The 17,497-nt window shown below is 33.9% G+C and overlaps 2 protein-coding genes and 1 non-coding gene across 3 annotated transcripts; 2 read left to right on the top strand and 1 right to left on the bottom strand.

Moving 5' to 3' along the window:
• Nucleotides 1-2,812: 2,812 nt before the first annotated feature.
• On the top strand, nucleotides 2,813-3,618 carry LOC112036032 (uncharacterized). Its single transcript, XR_010623585.1, has 2 exons — nucleotides 2,813-3,147; nucleotides 3,461-3,618. It is a non-coding gene; the product is annotated as an uncharacterized LOC112036032 (transcript).
• Nucleotides 3,619-5,456: 1,838 nt separating this feature from the next.
• On the top strand, nucleotides 5,457-8,240 carry LOC111985905 (cytochrome P450 CYP749A22). The gene is given in 6 exon segments (XM_065759918.1): nucleotides 5,457-5,743; nucleotides 6,055-6,281; nucleotides 6,794-7,026; nucleotides 7,122-7,462; nucleotides 7,465-7,499; nucleotides 7,601-8,240. Coding segments are annotated over 6 exon segments (1,548 nt in total). The 5' UTR covers nucleotides 5,457-5,460; the 3' UTR covers nucleotides 8,030-8,240.
• A 2,259-nt stretch (nucleotides 8,241-10,499) lies between these two features.
• LOC111985904 (uncharacterized) lies at nucleotides 10,500-16,492 on the bottom strand. The gene is made up of 5 exons (XM_024017548.2): nucleotides 16,228-16,492; nucleotides 13,164-14,697; nucleotides 11,984-12,094; nucleotides 11,603-11,752; nucleotides 10,500-10,958 (listed from the first exon to the last, which is right to left on the bottom strand). The coding sequence occupies exons 2-5, from the start codon at nucleotides 14,685-14,687 to the stop codon at nucleotides 10,827-10,829; spliced, it is 1,917 nt and encodes a 638-aa protein (XP_023873316.2). The 5' UTR covers nucleotides 14,688-14,697; nucleotides 16,228-16,492; the 3' UTR covers nucleotides 10,500-10,826.
• Nucleotides 16,493-17,497: the final 1,005 nt, after the last annotated feature.

Genomic DNA, 17,497 nt, shown 5'->3' with positions numbered 1-17,497 from the left:
AAGATCATCTAAAGGGAGATATATAATCTAAGGGACCCTCCTTAGAGAAAGGATAGAGAAATTAAGAAAAAAACATTGTAGCAATCAAGAACTAAATTTGTAATCAAACTTGAGAGAAATATATAAGAACTGACCTCCTCGGATTATGCCAATGATGATTCTCTTTAGATTAAACCAGCTCATCTTCATTTTCTTGTCATCTGAATCCACTTTACGTGTTGTTCAACTCATTAAAGCCCAGTTTTCCAACCTACTATCTACAAATTCATTGTATTGGGCTTTACGTGTTGTCCAACTCATTAAAGCCCAGTTTTCCAACCCACTCTCTACAAATTTATTATATTGGGCTTTTTGGGCCTAATTTCATCCATCCTTTGGGCTAGGAACCAAATCAAGTTCTTACAATTAGCACTGTTTGTGGGAAATTCTAGTGTTGTAGTGATTTTTACATTCCACCAACGTAGGTTCAGGTCTGAATCTGGAGGAATCTATGGGATCCCAACGTCAAGATCATTTTGTTAATCTTCGGACCAGAAGGTTAGTGTGCATACTACTCATACTAGCAGGAGCCAATCTCGAAACAAGAGCCACCTTTCTCATGAGGAAGATACCAGTGCCTTGCAACTGGAGATTGATCACCTAAAAAGGAAGTTGCGCCATGAACAACAAAGGAGAACTCCCTCTAATTCTGACGCCTCTTCTGACAATAAGGAGGATAGTAGTTATAAACCAAGATCAAGGACTCCTCCTAGTGAGTCTTTCTCGTATGATAAGGACCACCACTATGAGCACAGAAGTAGGAACTCGTTTTCCAAAGGCTTGGGAAATGACACGATGAGCAAAGCGCTCAACCAAATTTCCAGGTCACCTTTCACGCACAGAATTGAGGAAGGGAGACTTCCTCGGCAGTTTACTCAGCCAACGTTCACCATGTACAATGGTCGAACAGACCCTATGAAGCATGTGAGCCACTTCAACCAGAAGATGACCGTGCACTCCAAAAATGAAGGCCTAATGTGCAAGGTGTTCCCCTCCAATTTAAGGCCTGTGGAAATGAGGTGGTTTAATGGCTTGGGAGTAAGTTCCATTGATTCCTTTAAGGAACTCACTCAAGCATTTGGATCTCACTTTATTACATGCAGCAGGATTCCCTGGCCCTTAGAATCCCTATTGTCTATGGCCATGTAAGAAGAAGAGACCCTGAAAATGTATTTAGACAGATACTGTGAGATGTTCAATGAGATAGATGGTGACTTTAACGATGTGGCCATCAAGACTTTCAAGGTCGGCTTACCTGCTAAGCATGGTTTGAGGAAGTCTCTGACTGGGAAACCTGCTACCAGTGTGCGCCAACTCATGGACCGAATTGACAACTTATAAGTAGTATAAAATAAATAAATAAATAAACACATCTCCATATTTTTGGTACCAATCTGAGTAGGTGACCAAAAAATATGCTCCAACTTATTTTCTTCATCAGTTGTAAATGCATATTGAAACCTAGATTTCTCTTCTTTAGCAACTTTGCAAAATTGTAGGAGATCCATGGCATCATTCTTTGCATTCTTCCTTCTCATTTTCACATAAAGATTATGAATATCCCTTTGAAAAAATGGAAGTTGTCCATGTTTCAAATGCCTCTCAAGTTCCATAACACACATTACCTCTCTAATTGAAAGTCCAGCTTCTTGCAATAAGAAAATGTGTTTTTCATCATCTATAGTGATAACTCAATTGGCTTGAAGAAATCGCACTTCCGAAGGAGAGAACAAATCATGATTGTGGTCTATAACAAACTTAGTGACAAGTCATTCTTGAAGAAAAATATCAAATAACTTTCGTAAAATAATACTTAGATGAGCTTTACATCCACATTTTAAAGACTTCATATTTCGTTGCTCCTTAGATGGATCTACTATTTTTAATAGTTGTTTACCTTGTCAATGACAAAAGAAATCACAAGTAGCTATTTTTTCTCCTTTTTTTTTTTTCTCAATACGACCTTTTCGAATTGTAAAACCATATCAATTTGCATAATTTCTATAGAAAATGAAAGCTTCTTCTTCACTAGGAAAACATTGACCAATAAAAGGTTTAAACTCATTTTCTATTGAATTTATATCTTCATGTTCTTCAATAACCCCATTTCATCTGTTGGACATTCATTCCAATCAATTACTTCCTCTCCATAAGTATTACTATTTTTTCCATCATTTGGAAGCTCATTTAATTTAACACAATTCTTTGAAACACTTCCATGAATCTCACTTACAATCAAATCATCATCAACTTGTGCTATATTAAAACAAAAATTAAAAAAAATAATTAACATCATATAATATGAGTTATATATTACAAATAAAATGAAAATAATAATACCTTCTTGAGACAATTCATTTAAGTCAAAACAATTCATTGGAACAAATTGATGAGTCTCACTTGCATCTACATTGTCATCCATTGGTGCTATATTAAACCAAGAGTTTATAATATAAACATCATATTCTATGGTAAATGGAATGTAAATTTACAAATAAAATAAAATTATAATACCTTCTTGAAGTGGTTCATTAAAGTCAAAACAATTTTTTAAAATAAAGTAGTGAGTCTCACTTGCAACTACATTCTCATCTATTAGTGCTATAATATACATGTATTAAAAATATAAATTAACATCATATTAATTTTAATCTATTTTTTTAAAACAACTTTGAATAAATAAAAAAAAACTCATAATAGTACCTTGTTTAATAATTTCTCAACCCTTCAATTTTTATATTAAGCGGGACCCACACTATTTGAAACTTAACAAGAGTTGACATATGCATAAATATCCACAAAGTTTCATTGAAAGGGGAAAAAAAATGGGTGGTATTGGAATCCTTGTAATCTGCGTTTCAAGCTCTGTGTGTCTATACTTTCTCTTAGCTCTCATCCGGGTCCTGCTCAAACTATGTTGGACTCCAATTCGCATGCAGTTTCTAATGGGTTCACAGGGAATCAAAGGTCCTTCCTACAGATCCTTCCATGGAAGCACCAAGGAAATTTTGAAAATGAAAAAAGAAGCCATGAGCAGGCCTATGGATTTATCACATGATATAGTGTCCAAAGTTCATCCTCATATTCACTCATGGATCAACAAATATGGTAAAAAAAAAATTTATGCAAATTATTAGTTGAATTAGGATTTTGTGTTGTTTTTCTTTCCCTAATCAAGTTGTTCTCCTGACTCAATTTGAAGTATGGCTTTCTCAAATTTTCTTTTATTTTTTTTTTATGAGTATATGAAAATCTGTCCCAATAAGTACATATTATGAGTATTATGAGTACATATTACTATTATTAGTATCAGAGGCACAATACACGGCATAAAGACTATATATTTTCAACTATGTTTATGCTGAATTTTACTAAATTTGGTCATTTTTCATTTTCTTGCCTTTTTTTTGGTTTGGTCCAGGGAAGAATTTTCTTCAATGGAACGGTCCTGAAGCTCAAATGGTCGTAACAGAACCAGAGCTTATCAAAGAGATACTGAATAATAGAGACAACGCGTTCCCGAAGCCAAAGACGACTGAAGGTTTTATAAAGAAGCTCTTAGGAGATGGGCTTGTGACATCTGAAGGTGAAAAATGGGCAAAGATGCGAAAACTCGCCAATTCTGCCTTCCATGCAGAGAGCCTGATGATTCCTTTAAGGAACTCACTCAAGCATTTGGATCTCACTTTATTACATGCAGCAGGATTCCCTGGCCCTTAGAATCCCTATTGTCTATGGCCATGTAAGAAGAAGAGACCCTGAAAATGTATTTAGACAGATACTGTGAGATGTTCAATGAGATAGATGGTGACTTTAACGATGTGGCCATCAAGACTTTCAAGGTCGGCTTACCTGCTAAGCATGGTTTGAGGAAGTCTCTGACTGGGAAACCTGCTACCAGTGTGCGCCAACTCATGGACCGAATTGACAACTTATAAGTAGTATAAAATAAATAAATAAATAAACACATCTCCATATTTTTGGTACCAATCTGAGTAGGTGACCAAAAAATATGCTCCAACTTATTTTCTTCATCAGTTGTAAATGCATATTGAAACCTAGATTTCTCTTCTTTAGCAACTTTGCAAAATTGTAGGAGATCCATGGCATCATTCTTTGCATTCTTCCTTCTCATTTTCACATAAAGATTATGAATATCCCTTTGAAAAAATGGAAGTTGTCCATGTTTCAAATGCCTCTCAAGTTCCATAACACACATTACCTCTCTAATTGAAAGTCCAGCTTCTTGCAATAAGAAAATGTGTTTTTCATCATCTATAGTGATAACTCAATTGGCTTGAAGAAATCGCACTTCCGAAGGAGAGAACAAATCATGATTGTGGTCTATAACAAACTTAGTGACAAGTCATTCTTGAAGAAAAATATCAAATAACTTTCGTAAAATAATACTTAGATGAGCTTTACATCCACATTTTAAAGACTTCATATTTCGTTGCTCCTTAGATGGATCTACTATTTTTAATAGTTGTTTACCTTGTCAATGACAAAAGAAATCACAAGTAGCTATTTTTTCTCCTTTTTTTTTTTTTCTCAATACGACCTTTTCGAATTGTAAAACCATATCAATTTGCATAATTTCTATAGAAAATGAAAGCTTCTTCTTCACTAGGAAAACATTGACCAATAAAAGGTTTAAACTCATTTTCTATTGAATTTATATCTTCATGTTCTTCAATAACCCCATTTCATCTGTTGGACATTCATTCCAATCAATTACTTCCTCTCCATAAGTATTACTATTTTTTCCATCATTTGGAAGCTCATTTAATTTAACACAATTCTTTGAAACACTTCCATGAATCTCACTTACAATCAAATCATCATCAACTTGTGCTATATTAAAACAAAAATTAAAAAAAATAATTAACATCATATAATATGAGTTATATATTACAAAAAAAATGAAAATAATAATACCTTCTTGAGACAATTCATTTAAGTCAAAACAATTCATTGGAACAAATTGATGAGTCTCACTTGCATCTACATTGTCATCCATTGGTGCTATATTAAACCAAGAGTTTATAATATAAACATCATATTCTATGGTAAATGGAATGTAAATTTACAAATAAAATAAAATTATAATACCTTCTTGAAGTGGTTCATTAAAGTCAAAACAATTTTTTAAAATAAAGTAGTGAGTCTCACTTGCAACTACATTCTCATCTATTAGTGCTATAATATACATGTATTAAAAATATAAATTAACATCATATTAATTTTAATCTATTTTTTTAAAACAACTTTGAATAAATAAAAAAAACTCATAATAGTACCTTGTTTAATAATTTCTCAACCCTTCAATTTTTATATTAAGCGGGACCCACACTATTTGAAACTTAACAAGAGTTGACATATGCATAAATATCCACAAAGTTTCATTGAAAGGGGAAAAAAATGGGTGGTATTGGAATCCTTGTAATCTGCGTTTCAAGCTCTGTGTGTCTATACTTTCTCTTAGCTCTCATCCGGGTCCTGCTCAAACTATGTTGGACTCCAATTCGCATGCAGTTTCTAATGGGTTCACAGGGAATCAAAGGTCCTTCCTACAGATCCTTCCATGGAAGCACCAAGGAAATTTTGAAAATGAAAAAAGAAGCCATGAGCAGGCCTATGGATTTATCACATGATATAGTGTCCAAAGTTCATCCTCATATTCACTCATGGATCAACAAATATGGTAAAAAAAAATTTATGCAAATTATTAGTTGAATTAGGATTTTGTGTTGTTTTTCTTTCCCTAATCAAGTTGTTCTCCTGACTCAATTTGAAGTATGGCTTTCTCAAATTTTCTTTTATTTTTTTTTTATGAGTATATGAAAATCTGTCCCAATAAGTACATATTATGAGTATTATGAGTACATATTACTATTATTAGTATCAGAGGCACAATACACGGCATAAAGACTATATATTTTCAACTATGTTTATGCTGAATTTTACTAAATTTGGTCATTTTTCATTTTCTTGCCTTTTTTTGGTTTGGTCCAGGGAAGAATTTTCTTCAATGGAACGGTCCTGAAGCTCAAATGGTCGTAACAGAACCAGAGCTTATCAAAGAGATACTGAATAATAGAGACAACGCGTTCCCGAAGCCAAAGACGACTGAAGGTTTTATAAAGAAGCTCTTAGGAGATGGGCTTGTGACATCTGAAGGTGAAAAATGGGCAAAGATGCGAAAACTCGCCAATTCTGCCTTCCATGCAGAGAGCCTGAAAGTAAGCTCTTAGGATACATTTGGGATTAGAGTTTAAAGCCAATATTTAGCTTATTTTGGCTACTATTCATTGGTTTCAATGTACTTTTTAATACTATTCATGAATCATATCGTATTATTTTAGCTAGTTTTTATCTTTATCTATAGTACTTTTAACAAAAAATTTCAATTTTAGGTAAATAAATTATTTCCAAATGGATTCTCAAGTGTTACTAGTTATTATTGGCATTGAAAAACTTGTTCAATCGATTATCTTAAGAGGAACTAAACACAATGTTAAGATATGTTTCACATTTTGCACATGTTTAAGAACCACCTAGTGGCTTGAATCAAGGCATATCAATTGTCATTGATTCAAGCCTAATCAAGAACTTTTCTTGTTCTTTCTCTGTTTGGTCCACTTTAATACTCAATGAAAAATAAGCTTATTAATAAATTATATACAAAAAAAGATAGATATAAAATCTTAGAAATTAGTCTGAATTGTTACAAGGGGTTCACTTTTGTATGTAGAATATGATTCCAGCAATGATCACTAGTGTGGAGGTGATGCTAGAAAGGTGGAAACATCATGAAGGCAAAGAGATTGAGGTATTTGAAGAATTTAGGCTATTGACATCAGAACTGATTTCTAGGACAGCTTTTGGGAGCAGTTACTTAGAAGGGGAGAACATTTTTCAGATGTTGATGAAATTGACTTTGTTAGCGTCCAGAAATACTCATGAACTCAAGTTTCTTGGCATCAGGTAAAGCCCTTTTACATTAAACCAACAATTGAGAAACAAAGAACTAGTCCCCATTTTATATTCTTAGTGAATTGATTTCTTTTCTATTTTTACAGTAAATTTTATAAAACCAGCGATGAAATTGAATCAGAGCAGCTTGAAAAAGAAATATTCAACTCTATATTAGAGATAATTAAGAAAAAAGAAGAGAAGGTAATGACTGAAGAGGTTAGCAGCTTTGGGAATGATTTTCTTCAATTACTTGTAAAGGCTTATTATGATGCCAATTCTAGCCCAAAGATTTCAATAAAAGATCTAGTGGATGAGTGCAAGACATTTTACTTTGCTGGACAAGAAACCACTAATTCTTTGCTAGCATGGACTGTATTGCTTCTAGCGATCCACACTGATTGGCAAGAGGAAGCAAGAAAGGAGGTTCTCAATTTATTTGCCACCAAAATCCAAATCCAGATGGTATCACAAAGCTCAAGACTGTAAGAACATCTCAAACTCAAATTAATTACTTATGTAAATAACATACCACATATCCAGCTCAATTGCAAATTCTAAATTTTTTACATTTTTTCCCTTGCAGATGGGCATGATCATCAATGAGTCTTTAAGGTTATATCCACCTATACTTTTAATAGCAAGAAAAGTTGAAAGGAAAACTAGACTTGGGAAGCTCACTCTTCCAGCTGAACTGGTGTTGCTCATCTCAAATATTGCAGTTCACCATGACCCTCAAGTATGGGGAGAGGATGTGCATCTCTTCAAACCAGAGAGATTCTCAGAAGGTGTGTCCAAAGCTACGAACAACAACATAGCTGCTTTTTTGCCATTTGGAATGGGACCCCGAAACTGTGTGGGCTTTAGCTTTGCTACCACTGAAACAAAGATTGCTCTTTCTATGATTCTACAACGCTATGCCTTCACCCTATCCCCAGCCTATGTCCACTCACCATTGCAGGTTCTTACCCTTCGCCCACAACATGGACTTCAAGTGCTGCTACACTCACTGTGAAGACAACTGGCAATAATATGTGCACAGAACATCCATACATCAATGCATTCGTGTGTGTACCTTTTTTTTTATTCTAGCTCTTACTGAGCTTTAAATTTGGTTGCTTGGAAGAGTAAGTGAAAACTGATGAGTTACACAAAAAGTGAATGAACATTGAACTACTAAAATTAATAAAAACGTCGAAGTCCAGGGTGACCAATTTGAGGATTAACATTTTGATCATTAGTTGGTGCAAGTTAAATGCATATGGAGGGCTTCCAAATACCTTAAGATATGATATGAACTGGACCATTTGATCGTAACTGTTGTCTTATGTGTGCTTAATTCTAATTAAATTTGATCCTTTCTTGATCTTGATTAGATGGTCAGAGTAAGTAGGCCAACGCATATGGAAGTTTGCATTAATTAAGATCATGACATACCAAAACGTAATATACAACATAAGAAGAATAAGCACAATGAACACATCTGCGGCACTGAGTAGTTTATTTTTCTACCGAGTACTGCCCCACAGCTAATGTTGCAAATATGGAGTTAATTGTTACAGTCTTGCATCTGTCGAGAGAAGGAACTTGTTTCTGTGTAGTATATGGATGCGATAATGATGTCTGGTTAGAAGTCTTCAAACCTGTTGTGAAATAATCTGTCTACACAAAGATTAAAGAAGAGAGAAGATATTAATAAATGCAGAGAATTTACGTGGCTCAGTAGTGTGCCTATGCAGGCTATGTTCACTGAAGCGCCCGACTAATAATCCATTATATGAGAAAATAAGGTTACAACAGTGGTAAGCACCTTTGCACCATTCCCACTCCACTCCGTTCTGCCCATAAGGCCATGCCTGACAGTTCTAATCTGGTTAGTCCTAACAATGGATGAGGAAATCAAAGAGCTATAAAGTGTGTTTGATTTTATTTGGAAATTGAGCAATACTGCGGGGCAAGGGGCGGATCAAATTTCAAGAATTCCCCACTCAAAGTTTCAAAAGCCTTTGAGATGAATTTCATAGCTCTTTCAAATATAGGTGGAGGGGGGAAAAACAGCTTAGGGTGAAACTTGGCAAAATAAATTTAGTGATGATGCCACTATGGGGTAAAAAAAATACAGCTAGTTTGGCTCTATTAATTTGAAATGAAAGAGGAGAAATAGTTGCAGCAATGCCTAATTAATCCACACAGCAGGCCTATAAGTAAATTTTTTTTGTCTGGCGGATGCCTTGGGAAAAGATTGTGGTCCTTTGTCTCTTTTGTACATTTCTTTCATTTCTTTTTTGTTGCTTCTTTTATGTTGTTTTTCTGTTTGTACCTTTCTATCTTTTCCCTAAGAGCATTAGTATTGGTGATGCTAAAAAGCTAAATTGCTATTTTTAGCACTACACTATAAAAAAAGTGTACAATATTAGTAGTTGTATAGGTAAAAGTGAAAAGGTAAAATAGATAAAATAGTTTTTTATGGTGTCAAATAACTAAAATTATAGCTCCACCAATGTGAATGCTCTTATAAAACTTTTCCATTTATATAAGAAATATAAACATTATATTATTATAATTTAAACTTGATGTTTTTTCTTTTAGTATAAAGAAAAATGTTAAAATCGACATCAATTTTACTACAAAATATTTAGAGACTGTCATGACAATAGTTATTAGTACCACTTCAATAGTATATAACAAAGTTTCTTAGCTACTTTTCTTGTCTCGTGTTTAAAATTTTACGCATCAATGTGTTGATTTATCAAACTTCACCCATATCATGAACTTTTTACTTGTTAGTGGTGTATAAGATTTAGCCCATTATGAATGAGTTAATGGATTTTGGAATTCCCTTATCATTTAACTAGAGAAAAAAAACAGATAATACACCTCAATGACCTATGGTTAGAGTCAACAGACCATCCCAAAAAATTAGTAAATTAAAATCCATCCCTCCCTCCTAGAAATTCAAACGAATAATAGTGCAATCAATTCAAAGGAAAATGCTAAACCTTCCACCAATTTTAACTCAAAAAGCTTACAAACTAATGTCACAATGAATATAATTAATGCTATTTTAAAACCATAACAAACAAATATTAAAATTACCTTTTTGTGATGAAAAACTCATTAGTTTGTAAGACTAAATCAAGAGCCATACAAAATTATCAAAAAAAATAAATTTTGCAAAGTTTATATGGTAAAATTGGTTATATCCCTAACAAAACTCTAATCCAAAGAATGAAAATAAATCAAAGTAAAACCAACTCCATTACTTCCAAACCACAATTAAGGTTAGTAGTTCCAGAAAACAGTTCACACCCAACCGATTTCTCTATTCCACAAGATACAAGATGAGACAGAGTGGGATCATGAGTACCTCGTTTCCTTTTTGGGGTGAGAAATACTCACGCGAGACAGAAATGTCACCATCCCTGCACAATGTCACAGTTCACAAATATGCCAAAAATACCCATTTTCACTTCCAACCTCAAGGAGAAACAAAAAAAAAATTAATAATTTGAAAGGGAAATTTAAATCTTAGACATTTCCGTTATATACACCAAGAGGTGTCAATTGACCAACAACGTTCTTAGCTAGACAACCCTCAAACAATAATTTCCTTGACCAATAAGAGAGAATGTGAACTGCTTTACAAATATAACTCGGTAAGAGCTGGCTCAGGGAAAAAATGCCATCAGATACAATATAAATGAAATCAGAAACTATGAGACACAAGCACCACAGAAGACTACAATCACTACCATTGATAAATTTCTAAAAAAGAATTTAAAACCCTTCCGTTAGCATTCAGAAACATGAAGTCACAAAAATTTTTCCTTCATGCGAGAAATAAGCTTAAATTTTTCTTCAGCTTCAACCTGCTGCCGAATGTCAGTTTTTGATGCCCGGTCTGGGTGAAATTTTAACAAAGCTCGTTTATAAGCTGCGTGCACCTGAAATGACCATTACCCTTCATCAGAAAATGATGTAAAAAACTGGACAAGAAAAGGTTATAGATAAGAGGAATGTTAATAGTCAATTTCCCTGTGGATTTGTACCATGAGAATTTAACCAAACCAACATAATTCTGATGCAAAAAACTCTATTTGGAGTAATGTAGCAGGTTTAGCCTCTGATGGTTAAAAATTTAAAAAAAAATTAAAAAAAGAAACAAATCACACAACTCCTATAGTACTAAAAGAGGATCAATCTAGCTCCCACTCCAATTACCTTTTGCAACATACAATATATGGACATAATTTACCAACAATTCATCTCCATCTACACCTAGAAGCAACATATTGCACTTCTAATACCTACCCACCCCCACCCCCACCCCCCCACACACACAAGAAGGCTCCATAAAATGTGTAAATCCATTAAATTGTATGAAAAACTTCACTTGCACCATGCTAATAAGAATTGAGAACTAAGGCATATTTATGTATGTTCATATGTGTGTTTGTTGAGGATTCCTGTACAACCCCTAAAAAAATTGGGACTAAGGCTTGATTGTTGTTGTATGTATTTTCATATGTATAAATGTCTCGATGTATCTATTTATGCATGTGTCATTATGTATATGTAGGCAACTAACCTCTGGTGACATGGGATACGAACCACCTCCAACTTGTATTCCTAAGCCACGAAGCAATGAGGCCATATCAATACAAGTCATTTCCAATTTATTGAGTTCCTTCCTTATTTCAACTCGAAGTTGCTCTTTCAGGTTCATATTTTCTTCATCCTGGATTTGACATCATTTAACAGATGGGGGAAAAACATAATTAGTTAAGAGTAATCTTGGAAACTGTAAGTCATGTCTGGCTAAAGTTGAGAACTATTTAAAACAGAAAATATAGCCAAAAAAAAAAGGCAAAAAAAATGCAAAAGCGGAGACAGAACTTAACCGAAGATGACTAAGGAAAAGTAGCCATGCAAAATAAAGATATAACAAATCTTAATTTTGAATTCAAACCTTCTTTTGAGTCTCTCTCACTTCTTCCACCCGTTGCTTTTGCCTCCTCTGCATGTCCAATAAACGCCTTTCAGCTTTTCTTCTTTTACGCAACCTCTGTGCCTCTTCTGCCTGTAAAAGACCAAACATATTTAAATTCAGATAATAAAATTGTTTATTAAGAACATCTAACAACATCCATTCTTGTCAACATTCAGCGTATTATATCTTTGCTACACAATTAATACAACATAAGCAACAAATTTTCTGCATAGCATGTGGGGAAAAATAGCAATAGGCTATGAAGCATAGAGGACATAAACATGGATATGATGCAACAAGGACATACGGACACAACAAATTTGAAAGGAGAGGATAATAATAAAAAAATTGACATTTTTTGAAAAAAAAAAATTTTCTACTTTTATTAAGCTTACATTCCATGTTTGTTTAACAAACATTTGTTTCTACTTTTATTTGACTGACATTCCATGTAGCCTGTTTTAATCCTACTTAACCAAAAGCCTATAGATTCTAAAGTGTGTAGCCAAATTTCTAACTTGACATTAACTACATGTCTAGTTTCATACGCTAAAACTATGTCACCTCCAAAAAGCATAAACCGTGTGACTTCCTCTTGAATCGATTTAAAGAGCTCATCCATCACTACTACAAAGAGATACACACTTAAGGTTGATCCTTGATGCAAACCTATAGTATTAAGAAACTCATCAAAGATGCCTCCACTTGTTCTCACACTAGTTACAGCTCCATTATACATATTATTAATCAACTTAATATACTTACATAATCGAATCTTATAAAATCATTAAATGTTATCATCAATCATACACTTGACATTGCCACATGTTAGTGAGATGGTTGAGAATAATGTGAAGGCGGATAAAGTGTGCAAATTAATATATTTGACCTGTGTATGAAATGTATTATAAGGGGAAAAAAAAAGGTAGCTGCCAATGTGCTTTTTGTATAGAATTCCTGGAATTAATCATATATTCATACACATTAGAGCATGCTCAGTTGACAGAATAAGAAAATGTGAGTCTGACTTGGGAAAACAAGAATTTTTCAGTCACACAAATACATAGGACAATACGGTTGCAAGAGGTAAATATGGCATGGGAGAGAATAGAACACCGCTGAAAATCAACTACCCCAGCTATTAATGTACATGCCAAACCTGAATTTGTAACTGTCGCTGCCTGGATGCCCATTCTTCTTCTATTGCTCGCTTGTATTCATCAGTCGCCTTCATCTTTTCTCGTTCATTAATTATATTTTTTTCAACCACAGGAGAAACATCTCCATCCTGAGAAACTATTGGATTTCTTAAATCATATGTCTCATTTGCTTCCACTACTTGTGTTTCATCACAACGAGTGTTCCACAATAATGTTTGCTCAGAATTTTCTTCAGAAAATGCTTTTTTGTTACTGACCTCTGACTTGCCTTCCGAAGGGATACTGCAAAAGAAAGATTCTTCAAGGGTGTTGCAAAGACCATTGCGAGCACCATTAACCTGTTCTTCATTGCAAACAGCTTGGTTTGACACAGTTCTGTCAAGATTAACATGAGTTTCAACAGAAGTGTTGCAACTAGAAGGTGCCTGAGGAGACTTGTCAACTTTGCTCCTTGGTACAACTCTGTCAAGATCAGCATGCATTTCACCCTTTTGATTGGGCCTTGCATATTTAGATTGTGAATCGACCTGTTCTTGAGCAGTTGATGATGGAGGTGTTTGCTGGCTTTGTTCTCCATTGCAAAAACCACTGCCACCACCATTAACATGATAGGGCCTCTGCCACTTATAGCTAAAAGGAGGATCTTCTGCAAATGTCTGGTGAACTCTCGGATCAGATTTCATACAAGGGCTTTCCATCCCAGGATCAAAAGAAGTACCGCCCACGTATCCATCACCACTTGCAAAGAAAGCAGATAAAAATTCTTTTTCATGATCTTGGCCGCTTGAACTTGAACAAACAGGGACCGCTGGTTTCTTTTCTGTCTTATTTTCTTCTTCAAAATCTGTATGGATATCAGCATGGGAACCAGAAAAACTAGTCTGATCATCTAAACCAGATTGACCGTTGCGATCATGTTTTCTCTTCAAGGAGGCTTTTTTCCACTGTTCATGAAGCTTTCCGAAAGAACCTTCCATAAGCTCACACTCAGAACAATCACTATCAGATGAAGCACTCTCAGACTCAGATCCTAAGCCATAACAATTTCTACTGGGAGCTTTCCCTGAGTACGTTTGGTTGCACTTTGACAACTTGAAGGAAGATCTATTTTCATGGACAAAGCAACATTCATCACCATCTACATCTACAGAGTTCTGCATACGACTAGAAGAAGGAAAAGATCTCTTGCTTGAGGTGGCATCACTATCCAAATCCCCACAACCTTTTTCACCAATCCCAGGATGGTCCATAACATCACTTTCATCATCATCAATGCTGATAACACCCTGATTTGGAAATTTTGCACCCTTTCTATTTGCACTAGAACATTTTAAACTTTGCCGTATATGCTTGGGAACATCAATGATAATAACATTACTAGATAAGTCACTGTCAACATCAATGAGAACAACATCATCATCATCATCATCAAGATTTCCTTTAGTCTCACCAATTTTAGATCTTTTCTTCCCATAAGAAGTTTCGGCTTGAGAATGACCTCTTAATACTCCTTTTCCACTCATTTATTTTTGCCTGGAAAAAAATATACGCAGGGTATGAGTATTAAAGATATCATTACTTCACAACCAACAAACATCATGTCCATAATCAATACATATATAGGTTTAGGTTTGCACCTCATATCTATTTGTCAATGTTAAAATTTTTCATTGATGATCACTTTCACAAAACCACCATTGGATTATGTTGTCTACCCATACCATTTATGCTTACAAAATATCAAATGAGAGATTAAGAAATATCTCATCTATAACATATTCACATAACATTTAAAAAAAAAAAAAGTGTACGGATTGGATAGTAAATGACATTCAATTAATATGAAATGTTGCGCATCATAAATCCAAAGAGAATGCACAACAATCCCACTGCGGGATTACCTAAATACTACTCCAATCTAAAGTTATTGATTCAGGGAAATGTAACATTAACAAAGAGTTACTGATTCAGGGAAATATGATGGGCTGTGATATGATTTAGAACTAAACGGGATGTTAGTTTCTTAGAACAAATTGATAGGTGGTTAGACACCTCTGCAAAGAACACAAAGTTCTTATAGAGAAGCTCTCAAGGCTTATTTTCAGTCATATATCCATACTGATTTCAAAGTAACTACAATCTGGCATTGGCAGCCTTCTAGATGATTGACAAGTGTCTAAATCCTATTGGCCAATGCTTAAACAATCATCTAACTAACTAACTAATTAGTTACAAGAGGACTAGGGTTGCTGGCTTAGCAACTGTTGCTAGCTAAAGGTTTTGTGTCAAGGCTCCAAATGTAAAAACTAAAAAAGCCTCTTGAAATGTCTTGCATCAATTACACCATGCATAATTTAAACCTAGTCTAAGTGCACGTGTGCGCGCATGCGCATAAGGCCCAACAAATCTGGATGTGAAAATAGACGCACAATATTCATCTACGACTCCTGCGGATAACTCATTGCGTAAACCCTAGTGGATTTTCACAATATCAGGTGAAAAAGCGAGCAGAACAATACAAAGACTCAACAATAAATGCCATAATCAAAGAAAAACTTGACTAACAACAAAGAACAGTATTACAACTAAGACCCACATGAATATTCTTACCAATTTCCACGAAATACTTTTTTTTTCCCAAAAAAGAAAAAGGAATGGACACCTTAACTCTGATATTAAATCCAAAAAAAAAAAAAAAAGCATCTTTATGTCCATAATTGAATTCTAAAAAAAACTGCAAAAGCTATTGATTTTAGCTTCAAAGCTTGGTACATACCTTAATCTAAAACCCTAAAAATGACATTCAAATTGAAACAAATAACCGCCATCTCCGATAATAAAACGACGGAGAAAAAAATGAAAGCTTTGCGAATTTTTCAGAGACAATCGAAACCCTAATTTTTTGCAGTAATTCCGAATAAAGCACAAAAATTGAATACAAAAGCAATAAGCAAGTAACCAAAAAAAAAAAAACCAACAAGAAAATCCCAAATTTGTAAGAAGTGAATTGAAAATGGAAAATAGGATGAATTGAAGAGTAAAGAAGCAAAAAATGAAGCTTACCTCTTGAAGATAATTTTGATTATGAGAAAGAAAACAAACACCAACCCTCGCTCTGCGAATTTGGTTATACAAAGAAAGAGAGAGAAAGTTAGTCTTTTTAGAGAGAGAAACAGAAAGAGAGAGGAGGTAACGAGGTAAGTGGCGTGTGTATGCGTTTGTGAGTGTGAGATGGGAATGGGAGGGCTTTGAAAATTGAAAAAATATTTGGTAGTTTTTCAATTTGGTACCAAAAACCAAAAGGGAAACCTAGACAGAGAAAGAGAAAGAGCAAGAGTATCTATTTTCTCACCCCCAATTTTGTTTTTTTACTACTAATTTTGTTTTTTTTTTTTTACTGAACTAAATGTTAAATAATACTGTAATAAAGGTATAATATTTTAATAAACACCAAAAAAATTTCATAATTTAAAAAAAAAAATAGATTCGCTTTATAATAAATATTTCATAGTTTTTTTTAAACATAAATATTTCTCTCATTTTATATATATTTGGTGCAATTTAAAATTTTGGTTAGTTGACAACATTTTCCATCATTAATGAAAAATTATACCAAAATGGTGGAAAATTGTAATGTGATTCATGAAAAACCCTTGGATTTCATCACCTTCTCACTGCCAATACTACCAATATTGTCCATCAATACTTTGGTCATCCTAATTGTTCTTGTCATTGGGAATTTTAAGCACTCCCAATCATTCAAAATATAGTATTATTTTCCATTAAGCTAAAACAAACATAATTCTTTTAATTTTTCTCAAAAAAAAAAAACATAATCCTTTTAATACTTTACTAATATACTCTTTATTTTTGTTTTTAAAAAATTAAATATATTATTTACTAATTTTATTTGACTTTAAAATAAAGATAGTAATTAATTATAAAGAAGAATTGTAGTAATTACAATTGAAAAATAGTAAATAACGGTTTCAATGATTAGAAAGGAATAAAGAAAAGATGAGTGGTGGGTAAGTGGTATGAGTAATAAGCTTGAGATTAGGAAAGTGTGATACGCGGGTGTGGGTGTGGGTGTGGGTGTGGGTGTGGGTTGTGGAGTATTAACTAGCGACTAAAACGAGCACCACGAGCTATGAGATGAAGATTTGTATAATCATTACATTCGGATTTGTCTATTCATTACTGGTCTGTGATTGCTTATTAACCCAACAATATTGTCACCCTTGTCCCCTAGCGAGGTTTAGAATGCAAAATTAGCTACGTCTCTATTTCTCTTTGACCAAATACACATAAAACTTGTTTTATTTCATTTTTA

The sequence above is a fragment of the Quercus suber genome, unplaced genomic scaffold, assembly GCF_002906115.3.
Source record: "Quercus suber isolate HL8 unplaced genomic scaffold, Cork oak 2.0 scaffold_346, whole genome shotgun sequence".
NCBI classification, from domain to species: Eukaryota; Viridiplantae; Streptophyta; class Magnoliopsida; order Fagales; family Fagaceae; genus Quercus; species Quercus suber.
Note: the sequence above shows the minus strand (reverse complement) of the source record. Positions and strands in the feature narration are given on the sequence as shown.

What these genes read in the sequence shown, in the direction of transcription:
- LOC111985904 (XM_024017548.2), bottom strand. Translation starts at nt 14,687, where the DNA reads ATGAGTGGAAAAGGAGTATTAAGAGGTCATTCTCAAGCCGAAACTTCT. An exon ending in TGAGAGAGACTCAAAAGAAG is followed by an intron (nt 11,753 to 11,983) that starts GTTTGAATTCAA and finishes TGTCAAATCCAG; the next exon opens with GATGAAGAAAATATGAACCT. An exon ending in CGTATCCCATGTCACCAGAG is followed by an intron (nt 10,959 to 11,602) that starts GTTAGTTGCCTA and finishes TGGTCATTTCAG; the next exon opens with GTGCACGCAGCTTATAAACG.